The 18,691-nt window shown below is 39.3% G+C and overlaps 1 protein-coding gene across 1 annotated transcript in view; it reads left to right on the top strand.

Annotated features, from left to right (window-relative positions):
- The first annotated feature begins 220 nt into the window (after positions 1–220).
- The window catches only part of Ammecr1 (Alport syndrome, mental retardation, midface hypoplasia and elliptocytosis chromosomal region gene 1), a 103,631-nt gene continuing 85,160 nt past the window's right edge, over positions 221–18,691 (top strand). Inside the window, exon 1 of the mRNA XM_021188180.1 lies at positions 221–855. Within this exon, the coding sequence (XP_021043839.1) occupies positions 386–855 (470 nt within the window). The 5' untranslated portion in view covers positions 221–385. The remainder of the gene's footprint in view (positions 856–18,691) is intronic.

Raw genomic sequence — 18,691 nt, 5'->3', positions numbered from 1 at the left:
TCTCTCTGTCTCTGTCTCTGTCTCTGTCTCTGTCTCTGTCTCTGTCTCTGTCTCTGTCTCTCTCTCTCTCTCTCGCCTTTCCCTTCGCTTTTCCGCCTTCCATCCTCGGCCAGGAGCCCGGCTCCCAGGAGGCGCTAGTCGGGCGGGACCCACCGTAAGGCGCCAAGCCATGAAAGCTCGTGGCGCGCGCCGCAGGCGGGGGCGCGAGCACGCCCGCCCGAGAGCCGCGGCGGGGCTGGGCAGCCCGGGCCGCCGAGCCGCGTGTGCGCGCAGACCGCGAGCCCCCGGCGCGCCCCCGGCGGCCGGGGCCGCAGCGTGCTCGCCCCCGCCGCCAGCTCGCCTCACTTATGGGTCGGAAGCGCTGCGTGGGGGAGACTGTTCCAAGATGGCGGCGGGTTGCTGTGGGGTGAAGAAGCAGAAACTGTCCAGTTCGCCCCCCTCCGGCTCGGGTGGCGGTGGTGGCGCCTCCTCCTCCTCCCACTGCAGCGGGGAGAGCCAGTGCCGAGCCGGGGAGCTGGGACTAGGAGGCGCCGGGACGCGGCTCAACGGACTGGGCGGGCTGAGCGGCGGCGGCGGCGGCGGCTGTCCCCTCTCTCCCCCTCAGGGCTGCGGCGGCGGCGGCGGCAGCGGCGGCGGGGGCATCTCGCTGTCTCCACCTCTGAGCTGCGGAGTGGGAACCCTACTTTCTACTCCGGCCGCCGCCACCGCCTCCTCGCCGTCCTCCTCGTCTTCATCCCCCGGCTCTCGGAAGATGGTGGTGTCAGCGGAGATGTGCTGCTTTTGCTTCGATGTGCTCTACTGTCACCTGTATGGATACCAGCAGCCCCGGACCCCCCGCTTCACCAACGAGCCCTAGTGAGTACCGCGCTCCCCGTCGCCCTCTTTCCCCGGGCTCGGGATGGGGCTCAGAGTTGAGGCAAAGTCTTTTAAGTCCTCCGCCTCCTGTTCGCGGGTGCCCCTCAGTCCCTCTTGCCGCAAGGGTCCCCAGAGCCGCCCGACCCGTGGGGGCATTCGGTGCTCCCTCCTCTGATCCTCGAGGGGAGCACCCTACCCTCGGAGCAGGGGGCTGCTTGGCCAGACATGGCCCCCCCTGGCTTCCAGACTGCTCCCGCTTCCTCTTTGCGCTAACTTCCAGGAGTTTTGCCCCTTCCCTTCGATCCTTTCTACCCCTCACTCTCCACCCGACCAGCGTCTGTGGCGATCTGGATCACTATCCGTACCGACCTCTCCTCACTTTGCTCGCCATTGCCCCACGTGAAAGCCCCGCCAGTATTCCCGCCCCGCGTACCTTGCACATGGAGAGCTACTATCTATCCCATTGCAGGGTGAAAAATAGCAGTGATCTAACTTCTATTCTGCTAGTGATGGAACTTAGCTCTCGATCTCCAGGGAGGTTGCCCATCTTTTCCTCCGGGTTTCCCTGTTCCTCGGGGAGGGGAGAGGTTTCTTAAAACACCTTTTGCCTTACTACCTATTTTTATCTGAACGTACCCATTAAAATGCATTTCTAGTGAAGCTAGCGCACCACCTCACTATTGAGAGTGATACCTTTTTTTTTTTTTTTTTAAATCTCTTCCTTCTTCATTCCAGTGTCTTGGTATAGCACATTCAAAGAATGTTGTCCCCAAAGAGGCACTGTCAATTTGTACTAAGCGTGCGTTTGCTTTTGTGTAGATTTCACATTTAAGCAACCTATGTTAAACTCAATGATATGAAGAATAGCTAACCCAGTACATGTGTAGGCACTTTTACGATTTCCTTTGGCTTTTGTAACTTTACATTATCGTATCCTTCAAGTATATGGTTGAAATTGTTTAAAATAGCACTATTTACAAGCTAAAAGCCAGGTTACTTCTAATCTCTGTCCATTTGGATGTGTGGGAGATGGGGCATATGGTTTTTCTTTTAAAATGTGTAAACTGAGTGTAAACTGACTTTCTGAGTTAAATGCTAGACAGAATGTAAAGTCCAAAGGAAGGCAGAATGGGAAAAGGGACGATTGTTTTTATTATGACTGCTGGCATCCACAAGAAAAATACAGAAAAAAAAAAATTAAGCACACTTATACTGAAAACCATCAACCCCATCCCTTCTGCCCAAGAGCTCCTTGTTCCCCACAGCGTAAAGACATGAATTGATGTTCTTTTTAACTCGCTGCTTCTCATTTTGTGAGATTAGAAGAACGAACTACTACTGATGGATAATTATGAACAGTCTGACGCTACTAAAATATTAAATTCATATGTAAAGTGGAAATTACAATAAAGTGTCCTGGAAATTGTGCATTTGTATTGTTTGTTTCTTTGCTTTCATTCTTTAAATGTCTTTAATTTTGTAGGACTCCGCTGTGCTCCGGACATTTCTTGAGGTTTCATGAGAAATGGATGAAAAGGTGCCCAGGTGGACACTGTGGAGTGAATGAGGGGCTTTTGGAAAGTTCCTAATGTTAATTCTAGGAGCTTAAATCCTAATTCTCCACCTTTAATTGGCCTATTTATTTTTCATTAAGAGGTAAAATTCATGTTAAAAGGAAATGTGTGAGATACTTAGGTCAAGTCACTTATTAGTGGCCTTTTCTTGGGTGGCTGTGATGTAGTAAAAACTAGACCTGGGATGATTCTTAGACTGGCTCTGGAAAGTCATGGGACTGTCAAAATGTACTCCTGTTAGTTCTTAAGCTGTTACATGACTTCTGCAGAGGCTTTTTAGCATTCATGCCCCATTGCTCTAAAGCATATGAGAACACACTTTCAGGAGGTGCAATTTTCTCACTTTTAGAGTGAGTTTGGGTTAACTGAATAACTATCACAACAGTTAATGAGCTTGACCAGTTCATAAGGGGAATGTTTTAAAAATTATTATTATTATTATTATTATTATTATTATTATTAGCAGTGGCCACTCTCCACATGGGCTTAGGTTGTTTCTCTTTTAATATCTGAGTTGCTGAATTTCTGCCTCTCGGGACCTTAAGCAGATAAGACATGCATCTGACCACTGTGAATACATTGAGATGGTGGTGGAAGAATTGTGGCTATGACGGGTTAGGAGGCTTTCAGTGTGTCCCATTTCTATAAACCAGCTAGTTTATAGAAGGCACTGAACCTCAGTAACCAGAGAATGAAGAACATCTCTCCTTTCCATTTAAACTGATTTTTAAAATGTACGATGTCAAATTCAAGAACATCTTCTTGATTGTGGGAGTGAAATAACTGGATATTCCACAGTGCCTTGGAAAGCACCACACGTGTCTCCATTTTATGAGTTTGATATTGTGTGCTTATTCTTGTGGCACTCTATAGGCTTAAATTGTTTTTCTTTTTACTCCACTGACTTATGGGAATAATGTCATGGGCAATATGTTTAAAGTCTTTTTTTTTCTTGTCTAGCAGAAGACGTGCTTCTGACAATATCAAATTATCATATGTAAAAGCATAGAGTAGTATTGCCATCTTCTCCCTAGGACCTTTCTGTCAGAATGCTTGTAACTGGTGGGATCTGACTTTTATAGATTTAGAAGTCACAGCTACATCCATGACCCTGCCACAGGAAAAGGTCATTAGAAAATTTAATTATTTATATGTTTCAGGTTGGGGAAGAGGTCATCTGCGAAAGGTCACGTAGATGCAAATACTCCATGGTTGCCCCTGTCTTTTTGAGTACCCAACCATTGCAGAGAGCACAGTTTTTTGTTTTTTTTTTCTCCAGAAATAAGGTTCAAGATGCAAGGAAACCATAATTTTAGGTACATTTTCGTATTATTTAACAGTCAAAGCACTTCTGTGTGAGGAAGCTCTCAAAAACTACTTGAGAAGAACCTGTTGGCTACTCTAAAGGTTCCCCTGTGGCAGGTGTGGAGCCAGTTAGATTCCAGAACATTCCTTCTCAATCATGACTACACAATGGAATCACTGGGAAGTTATTCAAAATGTGGAAACCTGTACTCTCTCCAAAGATTCTGCTTTAGTCCCTCATGGATGGGACCTGGGAATCAGAATTATTTAACGCCCCCCCCCACCAGGTGTGTAGCATGGAGAACTGCTGACTATTTTCTAGGTTTTTATTTTGAGATTATTTGGATTAATTTGGGGTAGTGCCACAGACTCCATATTTTATGAGCATCTTGGGTAATTTTGGCAGACAATCAGTTTGGGAGAGACTTGCAATGTGGTCCATAAAAGACATCACCTGGGAACTTATTAGAAATGTAGGTTCCCAAGCCCCACCTCAACCCCCCTGAATTAGAATCTGCATTTTAACAAGCTCCCTAGGTGATTCTCATGCACGTTAAAGTTTATGGTGGACTTGTTCTCTGACTTTAGCATACATTGTAGTTTTCTGTTGTGTTTGTTAAAATTGCAAGTTGCTGGGCACTTTCCCAGAGTTTGATCCAGTTGCTCTGGGGCGAAGCTGTACATTTGCATTTCTAACAAGCTCCCTGGTGATGCTTATGCTACAGTTCCCAGGGTCACACACTGCCTAACTGTGAGTTAGGGAGAAATGAGGGCCTGCATGGGTGCTTGAGTGACTGTCTGTGTCAGATTGGGCTGGCATGGGCCTCTTTCTGTTTTCCTGTCCTTTATCATTCTCAAACATCACTAGGGGAATTGAGTGCTACCAAAGCAGGACTCAGATTCCTGGGGATGGTGTGCAGCGGGGGTTACTCTAGGAAACTTGTTATGTGATTTTAGGTTTTTCAAGGAAAGTGACCATGTGAAGGGCATATTTCAGGAGTTAAAATAATAGAATATCTTAGCATGAGTTACTATTAAGTAAAGACCCCTCTTGTCTCTATGAAAAGTACTTTTACAGTTGACTCCCTAAATAACAGGATGTGATAAGATTTTTTTCAAAGCCCGTATGTATACTTCTATTTGCTGGAACTTAAAGAATTTCCCTCATTAGTAAAGAAATACGAAAAGGGTCCCAGTTAAAGCACTGAGATTATATAGTCTTAGATTTTTAATGCTGTGATATGTGTTATATCTCATGAACCTTTTAAATTATTGTGCCATCTGGGAAATTAATGTAACACTAGATTTTTTTGTAGAGATTTACACATGGATGTTTTGCTTTTAAATATCAGTAAGTGTGATTTTCTGTTGCAAGGAACATAACCTTTTTTTAAAAATCCACTCTTGGACATGCAGATCTCATAATGCTCAAGTCAGAGGATGGAGCATTAACTCTTGTCTTACTATGAGAATAAAACGACTGTTTTCAACACGCTTGGGAGGTGGAGGGTTGTCTTAGAGATGTGAGCATTGTGCTCTACCGGAGTAGTAGCAATCTTGCTTATTGAGGATCATCAAGATCAAAATGATGCTTTGATAATGCAGTTCAGGTCAAGTGATAGTAAATTGGCATTGCAAAGATAGACAATTACATTTCTATTGTCTTTTTTGGATGAAGAGGGACTAAAATAAGTAGAAAGTGTGTCTCTACTGCAGATGATACAACTGGACCATGACAGATTTCCTTATCCATACTAGCGTAATGGGACTAATTTCCTTTCTCTGACCATATTGTATAGTTTTTTTTTAATAAAAGAAAAACATTTTTCTGACACTTACTGAGACTTTTGAAGGTATAATATGGTTCTTTGCACCAATGTTGATTTACATTGGAGAATTTCGTGTCTCTTCTTACTGATAGAGAAGACAGACATGTTCTCAGTTATTACTTGTGCCACAAAACCATCAGTGACTGACATAGACGTGTAAAAACATGAATTACAAAATTATTTTTAATCTGTACATCTAGGTATATATACAGTTGAGTATATTTAGTGTAAAAAGTAGAGCTGTTTATTTTCTAGTCTTCCCCATATGGCTGAAAGGAGTGATAATCTAACCCATAATTTTTCCTTGCTTATAAATTATGCTTGAGTTCAGATTCCAGTTAATGTAGCAGGTTAGGAGGAGCCTCTGCTGGGTTCTTTCAGTTCTATGGGAAGAAAGATCATAAACGGAAATGTAAAAGTTACTTTGCTAACACATGTATGAGCTGCTTTCCTAAGTATGTTTTTCTCTTTTAAAAATTACACTTTCTGAAACTGAAGCTGTATCATAGACACAAAATCTTTTTGGCTACAATGAATTATATTTTTAAGTCAGTTATTTTTCTCCCCTTTCTATGGATAACTTCGCTTTTTGAGAATGTATATGTATGGAACACTAAACTTGTGTAATGAGATTGGTCAGAGTTCCCAGGTTTCCTGGATTTCAATAGGCATTAGTCTGTGCTTTCCGTGTCTCCCATGGTTGCCTGTTTTAGAGCAGCACAATGCCCAGAGCTTTTACATTTACATTTTGTAAGTAGTCTCTTTTTCAAACGTGTGTAATAAAGTCTCTTTTTATACTGTTCTGAATCAATTCAGCTAAGTAAGTGAGGACTAGCAGTAAAAACCAGTGGCTGCCAAGAATGGACCTTCAATGTGTAAGCTGTCCTTCCACATTCAGTAATTGGGCGGTTGCTCACAAGACACTGGAGACTGTGGGAAGGCAGTGGTTGTGTAGGTGGGAAGACTAGATTCCCAACAGTAAACTTATTTAGAGTTGAGCTTCTGTAGTTATTGTTGCTAAGAGCAAAAACGAACCACAAGCTTATGTAGTATAAAGAAAAAAATTCCAAAGCAAGATGTATGGTGTAATAGTATATTGTTGGTTGGGTGGAGGAAAATTATGTTTGGTCCAACTATAAGTGGCATTTTTTGTATCAAGTGTGGGTGTATTTTCTACATTTCTTAATATATCACACTTTAAAACTTGCTCAACCTTAAAAATATGTTAGTGTTGAATAGCTGACTGGAAATTATGTGTCACCACAATTTCTCTTCCCCCCTCTCTCCCCCCTCTCTCCCCTTCCTCCCTCTCTCTCTCTCTCTCTCTCCCAGCCTCTCTCTCTCTCTCTCTCTGTTTTAAGCATATGGAGACACACACACACATACCCATAAATTTTCCTGTCTTCTTCAAGCAATGATAGAAATAAGGAAGTTGCTTAGAATTATTTCAACACAATGCAGACCTGCTCAGTTAATAAGATACANCTCTCTCTCTCTCTCTCTCTCTCTCTCTCTCTCTCTCTCTCTCTCTCTCTGTTTTAAGCATATGGAGAAAAATGGTCCTATCCCCTTAAATTTTCCTGTCTTCTTCAAGCAATGATAGAAATAAGGAAGTTGCTTAGAATTATTTCAACACAATGCAGACCTGCTCAGTTAATAAGATACAGGTAAAATAAAAAGGCACGGCATAAAAGAGGGACCAGGAAAAGATATGTGGGAGGGGGTGACTTAAGTCGTTGTTTTTTTTTTTTTTTTTTTAAACTGGGAAAAGCATAGGGGTTGAAGAGCTTTAGTGGCCAACAGAGAATGAACTCTAGGGTGTTCTCAAACCAGTTGCTGTTACTGCCACACCCTTTCCACAGTGCACGGGGATTCCCAGCAGCTGTCTTCAGTCGCCAGCTTGCTCTCTCAGCATTCCTCACACCATTCTGCTTTGCTGTGGTCTCTTTAATTCATAAAAACTTCAAAGAAATTCTACTTTGTGCTGGGAGTTCCCAGGGGAGTCTGGATGAGAGGATTTGAATTAGATGATCATTTCTTGAATTAGAGATCAGGAACGTAAGAGAGGCTTCTGCAGTGTAAGAGGAATTGGAAGATGAGTCTTCAGATAGGAGAGAGTGGCTAAGATGGCGTGGTAGTCGGAGAGTGGTGTTGGAAAGTGGGAAAGTTGACACTGAGTGGAGATTGTGCTTGTGAGAGAAGAGCTGGAAGAAGGGATCAGCGTTTTCAGGCATCTCTTCCTGGAGGGCCAGGTTTTGTGTAGGAGTGGGAAGATTGCAGCTCACCTGCTTTTTTGGCTTCCATCATTGCCTAGCTATTCTGATGCGCAGAAAAGATTGTTAAGCCACTGTATTGGAATGGCTGTGTAATTTACTCATGATTACATCTTCCTTAGGAGAAAGAAGACTGCTTTATAGAATTAGGATCAAGTGTAAAGATAAGATAGTTTTTGGAATGGGTTAAGTGAGGTGGCTGCATATGAGTAAACAAAGCAAAACTGAGGAACAGCAAGCACACTCTTCAACATTCCAGTTGCTGGGATAGGGGAATTAAAAGAAGAGAGGATTCGAACATGAGTCAGAGCTTATAAAACTGAAGCCCATTGGCAGGATGCACCAGAGAAAACAGGAAGAAACAAATGGTCCAACAGGTGACATCATGTTTCTTGGTATGTATTGATATGTTGGCAGTCACTAAATAGCATCTTTTTTTTTTTTTTTTGGTGGAGTTGCTTCTCCTTCTACCTTTACAAGGGCTCTGGGGATTGAACTCTGCTCACCAGACTTTCATGGTAAACACCTTTACCCCTGAGCCATTTCTTTTTGAATTATCAAAAGCACAGAACAGCCACAGCTTTTGTGATGTTTTGGTTAGTCTCTGGGGATCACTTCTTCTTTAGCCACACAGTGACCGTGAACTGCTCAGATGAGCAAAGATCAATGAGAGTTTTCAGCTTTGTACTGCTAGTAAAAACTAACTGGCAGAAAGTTGCATTTCCCTAATGTATGTTTTTATGTTCAGTCTTAAAGCTTGCCAATTTGTGAAGCAGTCAGTGATTTCTTAAAGTTCCTTAGTTCTGTATCATAATACAGCCTTCAGCAAACTTGTCTCATGGAGGATTACCAAAGGAAGTTAATAGTTTCAGAACCGCAATTAAAGGAAAAGAATGAAGGACTAGGAGTGTTGGTACTAGCTGCTAGGTTGTGTGTCCTCAAGCTTAGAAGGGAAAATAGATCGAATCAAGGACAATCTTTTGCAACTTTGCTCAACAGGGGTTAGAAGGATGTTATCAGTTGACAGGCTTAGCCATATTGCTTTGTGATCTTTGCTATGGGACATTGTAAATGCCCTGCTCCAGTCCAGGCCTAATAATTAGTTAAAGAATAAAGTCTGTGATAGTCTTGGTGATTCTTGCCTTCCCTTTGTCCATTTCATTTTCCAGACAAGCCATGTGCAATGTTGGGAAAGCAAAGTTGACTGTGTTAGGCAATAGCCTTCTAGAAGATGATGACAAGCTCTCGAGCAATGGAAACTGGCAAGACTGACTTCAACCTCTCTAGTTTGCCTTGCCATTCCATATATTTTAGTGAGGTCTGTAGGTATATGCTGCACAATTCTAGAACCACATTTGCCCTCCATTGGGGTTTGGATATTGAGAGGTTAGGTAACAACAGATTCTGTTTTCCTTTAGGTGTTGGTGGATCTTTGTGTCATCCTTATAGAATGGAAGCTGAGAAAAAAAACAAACATTTAGTAGTGTTGGCTTAAGGTTCCCACAGGATTGTGTTTGCCTCATATGTTCATGTGATTGTCACATTAGTGTGTTTCTTCTCTGTAACATCATTTTTGCTTACAGTAGCCTAATGACTACACAGTTAATTATAGATGCTTTGGATACAAATTAAGTTTCATAGATGGTAAAGCTGGGCCTCGATACATATCTCCATATAGTAAGGCCATACCACTTGGGTGCTGAATTTGCATAGTTAGGAGGTAAATATTTATATATGATGTGTGTTCATACATCTTTTTCATGTTGATAAGTAGAGAATGGTATAGATTTATTCACTAAAGATGAATCTTGTGACTTCATTTGACCTTTTTTTTTTTTGTTACAGTGGTGCTTTCAACACATTTTATGAGTTCCCACATTACAAAAAAAAAAACAAAAAAAAAACCCAAAACTTAATAATGTTTGTTGAAGTTAGCAGTAGGGTCCGGGGCAGTCAGTAGTTAACCATCTACTTCTGCAGCCCTGTATGCCTCAGTTCAAAACCCCCTCTCAGGAACAAATGGGAGTGAGATCCCTCTCCTTCTCTGACATTGACGAGGCAATGTGTGGTTTGTGGTCTATTTTACTCCACAAACTCCCCCAGCTTGCTTGCTTTCTTATCTGTAGAAAGTCACCTAGAGCTAGAGGCAGGAATAGAGGGCTCATGGGAATCAAGGAGGGTGAAAATGACTTGGGAGTGACACGACCAGGACTTAGGGCCAAACTCTTGACTCAACTCTGAGTCTGAGCACATGGTCCAGAGAGGAGAGCTCCAGGAAGCATGGTTTATAGCATATGCACTGAGATAGTTCTCCTTCAGAACCAGTGGGTGCGGCACTCCTGTTAAAAAATAATTATTTTAATCAGAAACAAATATAAGAGTGCCAACTCTAGGGCCTCTGAATAATTTCAGCAGACTGCATTGAAAACCATTAACACATGGTTTCATCAGAATGAGGCCTTTGCAAATATTTGAAAGCTGTAAGACAAATAACCTTACCGTAGTTATAAATGCCTCTGATTATTACCCTTATTTTTCTTATACTGCTGTGAATATAGTTATAGATTCTTGGATATTTAGCTATACCTTATTTTTCTGCCTGACCCTCTCTCTATCTCTCTGTCTCTGTCTCTCTCTGTCTGTCTCTACACACACACACACACACACACACACACACACACACACACACACACACGTAGCCTTATCTAAATGTGTGTGATGTTTGCTTTTTTGTGATGTTTCTTTTATTTAGTTTTCTTCCACTTGCTATTTATAACAGATTATGGGACATGTAATATTAAAGGACAGATACAACTATTTTTTATCCCTCTTTCCTTTTCATAATACTTAGGATTGAGTGCAGAGAATCCTTTCCCCTGTACTATAATTTCTGTTTGCACAGTTGTATAATATAGCTGTATGAAGACTCATCCTTCTATCTTATACACCTTTTGTCTCCTGTGACCCTTAACAACCTAATTTGTACGTAATATTCCCACAGTTTCAGCCATATACATGCTTTTGATTTTTCTTTATTTTACATATATGAGACTGATACTCTGCCTACTGTGGCAAGGAGTTAACTGTTTCTGGTTTTTAAAAATTATTCATTTTATACTTGCATATATGTACATGTCTGTCTGTCTCTGTCTCTCTGTATGTGTGAGTGTTCCAGTGCTGTTAGTAGACTTTTCTTGGTTCTCCACCTTATTCATTGAGGCAAAAACTCTCTGTTGAACCTGTAGTTCCCTAATTATGGCTAGTTTAGCTGACCAGCTTGCTCCAAGGATCCTCTACCTCTGCTTTCCAAAGAGCTGGAAGTTACAGGCGGGTCACCACAGACATCTGCGTGGTTTGGGGGAGGGAGTCCAAGCACAAGTCCCTCTGCTTGCTGGGCTATGCATCCAGACTAAATTTTGTTTTCTTTTGGACCCAGAGTCTAGCCTAAGCTGACCTGGAGCTCACTCTGTAGGCCAGGCTCGGCTTCAGATTGATGGTGGTCCTCCTACCTCAGGCTCTCAAGATAAAATGATGGACATGAACTGCCATGCCTGGCTACTTTATTTTTTTTTATTGTAGTAAAATCATAACAAGATTGATCTTTCCTCTTAGCAAATATTAAAGAGTACTTATTTTCTAATAATACAGGATAGTGGCTTCACCTTAAACAACTCATCTTTTTCATAGGAATTTTGGGAATGCTTTAAAAATTAAACTTACCAACATATAGCAGAGGGTGTAGAGCAGTTTACAATATAGCTCAATTTAGGGCTTGATATATTTTTCTAAATTTGCTGATAATTATGACTAAACCAGGTTACAAACAATCATAACTGTAAATCTATGTTTGAAATATTTTAAATTGCTAGAATTTCCAAATTGGCTTCATAGTTATCATTTATTGCTGTGCTTGATTCTGAATGCTTGTATTTGAGAAGAAGTCAAATTTCTAGATTTCTTTTTAGCTTATTTTTCTCCTCTCTGTCCGTTAGGGTTTTATGATGAATCTGCTAATAATAATTCACAGAAATGCCTTTGACAGGTAGAAGCCTCGCCTTTGTTCACCCACTTTCAAAGGTACAAGGACTAAGGCATTAAAGGAGAAAATTATTTTTGACAGTTTCTCGGAAATCTGTCTGGGAAACTGTGCTTTCTAGAGAGATGGAAAATTGGAAGATAAATTGCATAATGGGAATTATAAGTAGGACCTTTAAGTCCATATGTGTATTGTAAGCCACTTTAAGTTAAGGCACTTCATGAGATTGCTTTTTATACTGTACACACTTGTTTGTAATGAAAAAAATGTCACTTAAAGGTGGAAGCAGCACCTGTGAAATAATAGCTGCGGTCAAGCCATGGATCTTGAAAATTTGATTTTTTTCCCCTGTTGTTGCTACCCAGCCAATGTGAGATTCTTTACCATTAGTGGGGATATGCAGAGATTTAAAAATATTACTATTGAATTAGAAAGCATCAGTTTGATTTTGGAAGCATTTTCCCCTTCCATTTAATGATAGCTTTTCAGTTCTATATAAGAAAATAAAATTTCCATCATGAATATCATTTCTAAATAGACTTTTAAAAATGAGTATTCTTCATATCTTAAGATGTTAGATTATGGTAGTATATGCTTTATGTTACACTGAGTTGTAATACTACATTCAGATCAAACAGTATGCTTGTTGTGGGCAGAAAACTGTGCTAGTGTGGTTTCTGAGTGGATGTGAGAGGTCTATAAAAAGGCATTCTTTTCCTTAAAAAACTTGTAGTCATATTGAGGAGTTGAGGTTCATAAAATGCATAATCAAGTTGCATATCCTTTAGTGGCTGAATAGATGGTAAAAGACAATCAGTTTCACAGGAATTTGGACTGATCAATGTGGGCTGGGATTATATTGAAGGGCTTTACAGACAAAGTGGAATCCAATCTGGGTAGACTTTCATAGACAGGAAAAACAGTCTAGGTGGGGAAACAAAGAAACAGGTCAGAATGAGCATTATACAATGGTCATTGGATACCAATCAAAGGTAGATTGAAGTTATGGAGAACCTAGCAAGAAATGGTACCTGTTAGCTGATAGTTGAAATTCGGGCACTGGGAAATGATGGTCTACCAATTGACAACTTAAAGCTAGTAATGGTCCTGTGAATTCCCTCTTTCTTGCTAAAGCTTCCCTTTTGTTCAGTTAATTACGCTTCAGCAGCTCTTTTAATGTGTGAATGTCATGAAGCCTGGACAAGAGACAGAAACAACACAAGCAGGAGTCTGCTGCGTAGACAAAGTGACAAAGTGCTTTCATTCATCAATACATATTCAGCATAAGTCACTTAGAGCATTGTTACATCATACTCTGAGTGCTCTCTGTATCTTGTATCTTTTTCTTTTAGACACCTATATCTTCAATGTAAAGTTGAAAAAACTGACTTGCTGTAAAGATTATGTAATTTAAAAAACAAACCACCCCAGATATTCTAGAACTAAACAGTTCAAACCACTTTTTTCTCCTACAATTAATAAAATTTTACTTTGATATTCAAAATTTATTTAATATAATGAAGGTACTGAGAATTATATCAGTTATAGGAGGATTGTATACTAATTATTGAAAATACTTTTAAAATTGGTTTAAACATCTATTAGTCTAATGAATGTTCTCATTGTAGTTCTTAACATACCCTATTTAAGATGTTTCAATTTTGAGACAAACCATATAAGCAAACTTTATTAAAGCTCTATACTACTATTTTGGAACAAAATTTTAGAATCATTGCTTTTTGTTTTGTTTGTTTTTGTTTTTGTTTTTCGAGACAGGGTTTCTCTGTATAGCCCTGGCTGTCCTGGAACTCACTTTGTAGACCAGGCTGGCCTCGAACTCAGAAATCCATCTGCCTCTGCCTCCCAAGTGCTGGGATTAAAGGCATGTGCCACCACGCCCGGCTAGAATCATTTCTTAACTTACCATAGAATAGCACTTTATTTCCTAGTGAATACTGCTTACTCTTAAAAAAAAAAAGCAAATCTTTCCATCTATTACCTGATGTTATATTAAGTTATATTAAGACATATTTAAGACACAAATTGACCACTTTTAAAGGAGAATTTTCTTTTCTTTGAGCTTTTTTGAGATAGACTCATGTTCTAGACTGTCTTCTAGCTAGAGTGGAGGATAACTTCAATTGCTGATTTTTCTGCCTATACCTCCCAATTATTGGGTTTCAGGCATATGTCACCATGATCAGTTTCATATGGCACTGGAGATCAAATCCAGGACTTGGTGCATTCTAGGCAAACATTCTATAAACTGAACTACATCCCCAGCCCAGGAGAGTGGGAGGTATTATTGTTTATATGGGCTAATATTGTCCATGTATATAAGCTAACTTTATTTTCCCAGGTTTCAATGAATGTGCGTTTTTATTTGTCAGTGGCCTCCATAAGGTAGACATAATAGTTAAGAAAGAGTCATTTTGGCTATCGCAGTAAAACAAGTAAATTCTACATTAAAGTGGAAAGCTGGGCTTGGGTCCCATGGGTCTCCATTCCAGTGTTGACTAGGCAACTCCTAAAACCTTGACTCATGTTTATTGCAATTCAGTATAGCATGTCAGTTTTTGCTTGATCTTCAAGCTTGTTTTCACAACCATGAAGAGTTTTGACCATTTGCTAGGCTAAATAATGTTTCATCAACCCAGGATGGCCTCTACTGCTTTCATATATAGGAATAGCTATGTTAATTTTAAATACTTTCCTCTCCTAGTCTGTCTCGTCTTAAATTTAATATATAAATTTAGGGAGAACCTTTTACTCTTCCACTGCATAATCCCTTTTGTTGTTTCACCAATTTCAAGAATGAGTGTTCAATTTCTTGAATGTATAAAGGCCTGAGAACACTAGAATTTTATAGTTTCTATGGCTTTAATTCTAGCAATGCCTACCCCCTTATATCATATGGAATGTTATTTCCAGGTCTTAACTATTTCTTCCATTTGTGGGACCTAGTGGAGTAATGAGTGGAAGGGACTCTAAACTTTTTTTTTGTTTTTGTTTTGTTTGTTAGTTTGTTTGTTTTCGAGACAGGGTTTCTCTATGTAGCTCTGGCTGACCTGGAACTCAGTCTGTAGATCAGGCTGGCCTTGAACTCAGAAATCTGCCTGCCTCTGCCTCCCAAGTGCTGGGATCAAAGGCATGCGCCACCACTGTCCAGCTGGGACTATAAACTTAATGACTGTCAAATTGTTTCAGACAATGGATTTGAATATATACAGAAGTGTAGTTACACCATTTAATGGGATCAATTTTGAATTTGTGATAATATAATTCTAAAACGTATGCAGAATTTTTTCTTGACAGTATTTAAAGCAAAGAATGACTGCGATGTTCTGTAATGCATAAACTTTAACTATTTGCCAAACCTCTGAAATCTACTCTTCAATGCTAAGTTTACCTGAATATAGACATATTAGAAAACAATGAAGAATTTTTCTGAACTTAAGTACCTATACTCTATGTTTGGATTCTAGATTACAATTTCCTCTAGAGTGTAAAAAACCTTAAGACACAATCATTATTAACCTGAATGTATTGATACATATACTAGATACCTAGTAGAAAATAACACATGCTAGAAACATAAATGGAGATACAGCTTTCTAGACTTAAAATTTAGAACACAAATTAGATGTTAAAATAAATAGGTTTAAGATAGATTATAAATTCACAAAATAAAGCATGAGAAGACAAAGAAAATTAAAATTACCATTTACGAAGAGCTACTGTTATTGTTAGGACATGGCAAGTTTCTCAAAGGCAGTTTATTCTTAATCTTGGTGATATGAAGATGTGGTGGGACATTTAGGACATAGATCCTTAGAGGAGGAAGTTAGATCATTTAGGACTTGCCCTTAAAAAGAGATATTGGGTCCATGCTCCCTTTATTTCTTTTCTCTGCTTCTGGTTGCCATGGGGTTTACTCCAACTTTTGTTTCTCATCACAGTACAGTGCTGCCTCAGGCCTAAAGCAACAGAAAGAGATGACTGTTGACTAAAGTCTTTAAAAATTGTGAGCCAAAAGTAACCTTTCCTCTGGTTAAGTTGATGATCTCAGCTATTTGTCACCTAACAGAAGATTGACCCACCGCTACTCATGGCACCTCTCATCAAATCTGACCATTTATACTTTGTCTACATCATGATACTTAAATTGAATAGTTTTAAGAGATTTATGGTATGTTGGCCCAGTGACTATGGACCAGTATTATTCCTTTGTAAGAAAAAAAAAATAAGGCACTGTGGCAGAAAAATGATTTCTACCATATACCCACTTTATTCTTATATTATTGCCACATTGGGGATAGCCTACATTTTGTGGAAAAAGCCAATTCCTTTCAGCCTGAATAGACATATGTCCTAATTAGATACACAGCCAGTAAGTAAATGAAATATGCTCAATATCTCTTAGCAATCAAGGAAATGCAAATCATAACTGTTCATTCCTACTAAGATGCAATTATAAGAAAGAGAAAACATTAGCAGGGATGTAGACCAAAGGAACTCTTACATACTTTTGGAATTAATGTCAGTCAATTCTTACAATCAGGAAAAGTAGTACATAGAAATTCTTAAATATAGAGAACTTCCATATGATCCAGTTACAGCACTTCCAGAGAACAAAAGGAGTAGGTTGAAGATAAATCTGTATGGTCATATTGTTACATTATCGACACTAGTCAAGATAATGACCAAAGTGTGTACTGATAAAATGGATAAGGAAATTGATACACACATACTCACAAACATACTTTGGAATGCTGTCTAGCCCTAAAAGAAGGAAATCCTGCCATTTTAACAACATAGACAAACCTGGAAAAGATTATGCTATGTGAAATAAACTAGACACACAAAAAATATCACATTACGTCCTTTATCTGTTAAATCAAATTCATAGTAAAATATATGGATATAGAGTAGACTAGCAGGGTCTGAGGTGAGGGGATGAAAGGAATATTGATTGAAGTATATAAACTTAGTTATAAGCTGAATCAAGTTTTAGGGGTCTGATAGCATGGGTGTTGGTGGATATGTTCATTTGATTGTCATTATAGTATAAATGTATGCACAAGTAATCACTATATACCATGAATGTATACCATATATTTTAGGCAGGGTCTTTCTCTGTAGCCTTGGCTCTTCTGGCCTTGAACTCAGAAATCCACCTGCCTCTGCCTCCTGAGTAGTGGGATTAAAGACATGTACTGCTATATCAGGTTTATACCATATTTTAAATTGAATGTCTATAGAACATCTTTGTTTTTGTAGAAATGTGTGTGTGTGTGTGTGTGTGTGTGTGTGTGTGTGTGTATAGAGGGGATGTGCATGTGTATACATGTGCCCGTGGATTACAGTGGACAGTCTTGGGTCTTGGGTGTCATTTTTCTGTTGCTTTTCACCTTTTGTTTTGAGAAAAGGTCTATAGTTGACTTGAACTTTTGCCAGCTCTGCCAAGCTCACTGGGCCAGCAAGCTTCCAAGGATCTTTTTGTTTCTGCCTTCCATCTCCCCATCGCTGGGTTTATAGGCATGTACCACTATTTCTGGTTTTCCTTTTTAAAAAACATAGGTTCTGGGGACCAGCACCTTACCGCCTAAAACCCACCCAGCCTTGTTTACGTAAAAAGTCCTGATATCTTTGTTCTAATTTTAATGTACAAAAAGAGATTTGAGTAAGCCTTCTCCAAGGGATTATAAGATGTCTTTGAAAGCAGAAATACTATTTTTGTATGTAATCTCCTTCAAAAATGTTTTATGACTGACCTGTTTATTTTGCGGGTCTGAGTTGAAACTGTATTCAATGCATTAGTCTTTAACCTGTACAAAATTAATCTTTTGGCTGAGAAGAAACAACACTAATTTACAACTCTTACACCACTCTTTATGTTAATCTCCAGTACTAGGTATTTGGGAAGAACATCTTCAGAAAGAAAATTTCATCACATCTTAAATTATTATATAATTTATGATGCAAAGAAAATATTCAGGCCTGGTCAGATGATATGACAGACTCACAAAGCAATTTATTCCCACATATTAGCCTTAAAACATATCAGATTTATATTCTTAAAATTACTCTCCCTGTTAAGTGAAAAATTATTAAATGAAAGATCTTAATGGTTATCCATAAAAGTTTTTGCTCATAAATTTTTGCAGTTGCATATTTTAGTCCCACAGATTTTCAACTCTTAACAATGGAAATATATATTGTCCATTGTATATCCATGCTGTTTTTTAAATAAAATCCATATTTACAAAATGGAATTCAGCAACCAAGCATTGCAAATGTGACAACATCATGAACAACAGGACTGTTGTTGCTGGTTTTATGAGTGATTTCTTATATTCAGTAACTGTTCTTTTAAATTGGCTTCCCAGAAAAGGGCTTGGACTTTGCAAACATTGCAAATTGCCACTGATTTTCATCGTTTTATTCCTGCAGCAGAAGTCTGTACACTGCCACATGAGTCCCCAAACTAGTCTCACGTATAATTCTAGGTACTATTTTAATAGGGACAAAAGAATGTTACATATTTGTCTGTTTTTCTTCCTGCCCCATCATTTCTTCCTTTCCCCTCCTGCCTCTGACTGTGCCCTCCTTTCTCACCTTCTCCAATTCTCCTCTATACATATGAATGTTCACACAACTGCATACAGACATTATTATATTTATGCTGTTATTAATTATACCCTGAAAGCTAGCTAAGTGGAGAGTCACTTTTATATTTTATATCTCCTCTCCTAGTCTAGTATCAGGATAATGTTACTGTTGTCAAACTTTCATATCATACCATGTTTTGGAAACATC

The sequence above is a fragment of the Mus pahari genome, chromosome X (genome assembly GCF_900095145.1).
Source record: "Mus pahari chromosome X, PAHARI_EIJ_v1.1, whole genome shotgun sequence".
NCBI lineage: Eukaryota > Metazoa > Chordata > Mammalia > Rodentia > Muridae > Mus > Mus pahari.
This window is presented reverse-complemented; position numbering and strand designations above follow the sequence as displayed.